The sequence below is a fragment of the Palaemon carinicauda genome, chromosome 4 (assembly GCF_036898095.1).
Source record: "Palaemon carinicauda isolate YSFRI2023 chromosome 4, ASM3689809v2, whole genome shotgun sequence".
Classification (NCBI taxonomy): Eukaryota; Metazoa; Arthropoda; class Malacostraca; order Decapoda; family Palaemonidae; genus Palaemon; species Palaemon carinicauda.
The window spans coordinates 56,440,638-56,445,612 of record NC_090728.1 but is presented as its reverse complement, the minus strand read 5'-3'; the positions used below and the strand labels follow the sequence as shown (position 1 = coordinate 56,445,612).

Sequence of the window (4,975 nt, the reverse complement as noted above, 5' to 3'; positions counted from 1 at the left end):
TTTCCATCTTCTGATCTCTTGATCCCTTTTACACAGCATAGCTCGTAAGGGCATTCCGGAGGGGGTCTTCGAGCCTACAATATACGTTCACTCTGGAGGGGTTTTGCGTCTACGCTTTCCAGTCGGAAGCAAACACGAGGAAAACTTATCTTATTCAGAGGGATACCTGATTAGGTTATAACCAGTAAGCTCTGATGAAGGGTTTGGTTTGTTTACAAAAGACCGAATTTATCGACTATATATAGATGGTTATACAGTTATATAAATTCTTTACGATCATAAACATTTTACGTGGCATAGTAAACTAGAGCGTTCAAGAGCACTCGCTACTTAGGCCTTGTTTACTGTTGTAAGGTAAACTTGAATTAAAATAAAATCTCATACGCCTTGTTTACGCTTGTAGGGTAAACTTGAATCAAAATAAAATCTCAGAGGCAATAGTTTTGTTTCTAGCCACTGGAAAGCTGTGGGTCCTACAAATGAACAATTGGTGGAAAACATGACCTCCAGCCATCAAAACTTTTTTTTTAGATTACTTACTTACTTTTACTGGTTTATTTCTCGCCCTCCATCAGACAGAGTCTGTTCAGGCGGGCCTTGATGTGTGAAAATAATTTCTTCCAGTTTATATTTTGCTCTGTATCTTTTCAGTTATTCGATAGCAGCCTTTGCATTAAAGCTTAATAGTTTTCTGATCACTATTATAACACTTTCCAAAGAGATAAGTCTTCCGGTTTTTCTACACGACGTCATCTGAATCTTTGAGTTATCACTAATATTATTATTTATCATTTAACAAAACAACAGAATCAAAGCTAGCAGATCTTCACGGAAACAATTCATCAACAGTTCTATGGTAAAGATTTATTCATAGAATTGGCTGTCAGAGTCGAGTAAATGCAGTTGGAGGAAGAACGTTTTGTTATGCTGCACCGAGACTCTTCAATGACCTTCCACTTGATGTCAAGAATAGCAAAAATGTGGCAGCTTTCAAGAAAAACCTGAAGACTTATCTCTTTGGAAAGTGTTATAATAGTGATCTGAAAACCATTAAGCCTGAATGCAAGTGCTAGCGAATAACTGAAAAGATACAGGGCAAAATATTAACTGGAAAGAAATTATTTTCACACACCAAGGCCCGCCTGAACAGACTCTTAAGGGGCCCATACACGTTGAAAAAAAGGCAAAATTATGCATCAAAATTTTGATATCAAAATTTTGATATCAAAATTTTGATATCAAAATTTTGATACAAAACTTGAGTGTGTAGGACGTTTTCATGTCAAAAAAAAAGATTTGAAGCAAAATTTTGACATCAAAACGTCCTACACACAAATTTTGCATCAAAATTTTGATGCAAAATTTTGACGCGTTTTTTGAACGTGTATGTACACCTTTAGTGTCCGATGGAGGGCGAGAAATAAACCCCAAAAGTAAAAGTAAAGTAAAATAATCAAAGTTAATGACTATACTCAATGGAATAATGTTGAATCCTTTATAATTGCCTGTACCAGTCAAAACTTAAATGTAAGCCCTTGTCTGTTTACAGTTAATCCGGTATTAATATCTTATTTAAATCTGACTTATCTGGAATAATTAGGAAACTGACAACTATGGGATTCCCTTCTGTATAAATATGATGTCTTTGTACATGAACTCTCACAGTTGAGTCCATCGATGTCACTAAAAGAAGAAAGTACTAACTCCAATAAAGTTTTTCCATTTTTCATTTTAGGGCTATAAATATGTACGTAAGTTCTAACTCCAATAAAGTCTTTTAATTTTTCCTTTTAGGGCTATAACATATATACTTAAGTACTTACTCCAATAAAGTCTTTCCATTTTTTCTTTTAGGGCTATAACATACATACATATATACGAAAGTACTAACACCAATCAAGTATTTTCCTTTTTCCTTTTAGGGCTATAACATATATACGTACTTACTCCAATCAAGTCTTAATTTTTCCTTTTAGGGCTATAACATATATACGCACTAACTCCAATAAAGTCTTAATTTTTCCTTTTAAGGCTATAACATATATACGTACTAACTCCAATCAAGTCTTTTCATTTTTCTTTTAGGGCTATAAATATATATGTAAGTACTAACTCCAATAAAGTCTTTTCCTTTTTCCTTTTAGGGCTATAACATATATACGTACTAACTCCAATCAAGTCTTTTCATTTTTCCTTTTAAGGCTATAACATATATACGTACTAACTCCAATCAAGTCTTTTCATTTTTCCTTTTAAGGCTATAACATATATACGTACTAACTCCAATCAAGTCTTTTCATTTTTTCTTTTAGGGCTATAACATATACAGTGTACGTACTAACTCCAATCAAGTCTTTTCATTTTCCTTTTAGGGCTATAACATACATACATGCATACATACATACATACGTCCCACAAAAGACGAGAAATTAAAACTTATCAGTCACGACACCCATCCAAATATGAAAAAAAATCCTAACACGATAGCCCATTGTCGAACAAAAAGAGAAAAGCCACATAAAAGACAGCAGGGAATACCTAGTTAAGAGCTACAGTAAAGCCAAATCATTTGTCTCAATTCTCAGATATTAAACTATTCTTTGGAGCAAGGCCAATGCTTTGGAGTTGCCTGGACTTTCCGTGTGGTAGCTGTCACACACGAAAAGGGACTCCAGACTTCCAGTTCCTGGATCATACGTCTCTATATCAATTTTCAGTAAAACCACGATCGCATGGAATCTGGTCATGCGACGGAACTTCGCCCTCTTTCTATTGCAAACAAATGAATTCATGTTTCCACGCAGGTTTGCAAGCCAAGATTTTAACCAATTGTCCGGAGAATATTTCGCATTCAGCACGAATGCTTTTGGAAAGGCGAACTCGTACTCTGTGAATGGAAGTTATTTTCGTTAATATGGAGGTGAACGTGATTCGCCGCGAATGGAAGATTGAAATTACTGCTTCTGGAATATCAGTTTGATAAATCATAAACTTTAATTGTAGCGTTTCTGAGCATTACTTAAAGAATGAAGTACTTCGTACTGTACACATTAATCTTACAATATGTAAAACCACAGTAGTACTGTATCAATACTACAGAACTGAATATATATCGAGTATTTCTCTAACTACTCTGATTCCATCTTTAAATTTTTTTTCTTTGTTTCGTTTTCTATAAAATTTCTTTCAGGAACATATTGAAGCAAAGTTTCTGAATTATAGAAAGAAAATAAAATACCAGTCAGTTGAAGAAAAGTTTCTTAATTATAACAAGAAAATAAAATAACGGTTAAAGAAAAATTTCTGAATTATAGAAAATAAAATGAGTAGGAGATAATTTAACAATTAGTGACTTCTTTTTTAACTATGTTCAGAGATACAATGAAAAAAAAAAAACATTTAAGTCTTTATACTATCACAGCAATAACTTTCGATAATTTACTACGCACAACTATTTTAGATAAGGGTTACTTAGATGTAAGGATATTGTGCAGATACAAAACATACTCCCACCATGAACATTTATTCGACTTTCGGAGGTGGAGGTACCATTACATGCACAGATTTATATTTTTTCTCCCTAGACAGATGTCCTAGTGTTAGTCAGCAAACTATAACCACAATTCTCCCTTGACAGATGTCCTAGTGTTAGTCAGCAAACTATAACCACAATTCTCCCTAGACAGATGTCCTAGTGTTAGTCAGCAAACTATAACCACAATTCTCCCTAGACAGATGTCCTAGTGTTAGTCAGCAAACTATAACCACAATTCTCCCTAGATATATTTCCTAGTGTTAGTCAGCAAACTATAACCACAATTCTCCCTAGACAGATGTCCTAGTGTTAGTCAGCAAACTATAACCCCAATTCTCCCTAGACAGATGTCCTAATATTAGTCAGCAAACTATAACTCCAATTCTCCCTAGACAGATGTCCTAATATTAGTCAGCAAACTATAACCCCAATTCTCCCTAGACAGATGTCCTAGTGTTAGTCAGCAAACTATAACCCCAATTCTCCCTGGACAGATGTCCTAGTATTAGTCAGCAAACTATAACCCCAATTCTCCCTAGACAGATGTCCTAGTGTTAGTCAGCAAACTATAACCCCAATTCTCCCTAGACAGATGTCCTAATATTAGTCAGCAAACTATAACCCCAATTCTCCCTAGACAGATGTCCTAGTGTTAGTCAGCAAACTATAACCCCAATTCTCCCTAGACAGATGTCCTAGGGTTAGTCAGCAAACTATAACTCCAATTCTCCCTAGACAGATGTCCTAGTGTTAGTCAGCAAACTATAACCCCAATTCTCCCTAGACAGATGTCCTAGTGTTAGTCAGCAAACTAAACCCCAATTCTCCCTAGACAGATGTCCTAGTGTTAGTCAGCAAACTATAACCCCAATTCTCCCTACACAGATGTCCTAGTGTTAGTCAGCAAACTATAACCCCAATGCCGAAGAACACGTGTATTTCCATGTCCTCTGGAGTTATGAGGATAAAGCCAATATGGAAAGCCACAGTAGAAGAAAGGGTAAGGAGAACAAGTGCATTTCCATGGCCCATGGCCTCTGGAGTTATGAGGATAGAGCCAATATGGAGACCCATAATGGAAGGAAGGTTAAATGCTTTTCCAGCCATCTAAGCATTCACTTGTGCTGACAACACACTCATATAGGAAAAGTAACCTGACCACAATTCTACATTAAAGCAGAAAGAGACAATCAAGTTTCTGCACATGCGTTCAACAGAGGCTAAGGTGACGGAAACTATGTTGGCCACTCTTACTAACTTCATCTATGCAGCCTAGTCCCTCAAAAGCATCAAAACCAAGACCATCTTCAAACTGGAATTATATCTCTTCTTCAAGCAAGTGGTAGAAAGTGACAAGTTATCGCCAACCCTTGAATCTTTAAGACAACATGTCCTTGGAGGAGTCCATGTTCTGAGACTCCATATCCACTCCTTATCTAC

General features: G+C 35.8%; 1 protein-coding gene across 1 annotated transcript in view; it reads right to left on the bottom strand.

Moving 5' to 3' along the window:
- The window catches only part of LOC137639433 (trichohyalin-like), an 81,761-nt gene extending 77,119 nt beyond the window's left edge, over positions 1–4,642 (bottom strand). The window contains exons 1-2 of the mRNA XM_068371707.1: positions 4,459–4,642; positions 2,698–2,887 (exon numbers count right to left, since the gene is read on the bottom strand). Of these exons, the coding sequence (XP_068227808.1) occupies positions 2,698–2,887; positions 4,459–4,642 (374 nt within the window). The remainder of the gene's footprint in view (positions 1–2,697; positions 2,888–4,458) is intronic.
- Between the last annotated feature and the right edge of the window lie 333 nt (positions 4,643–4,975).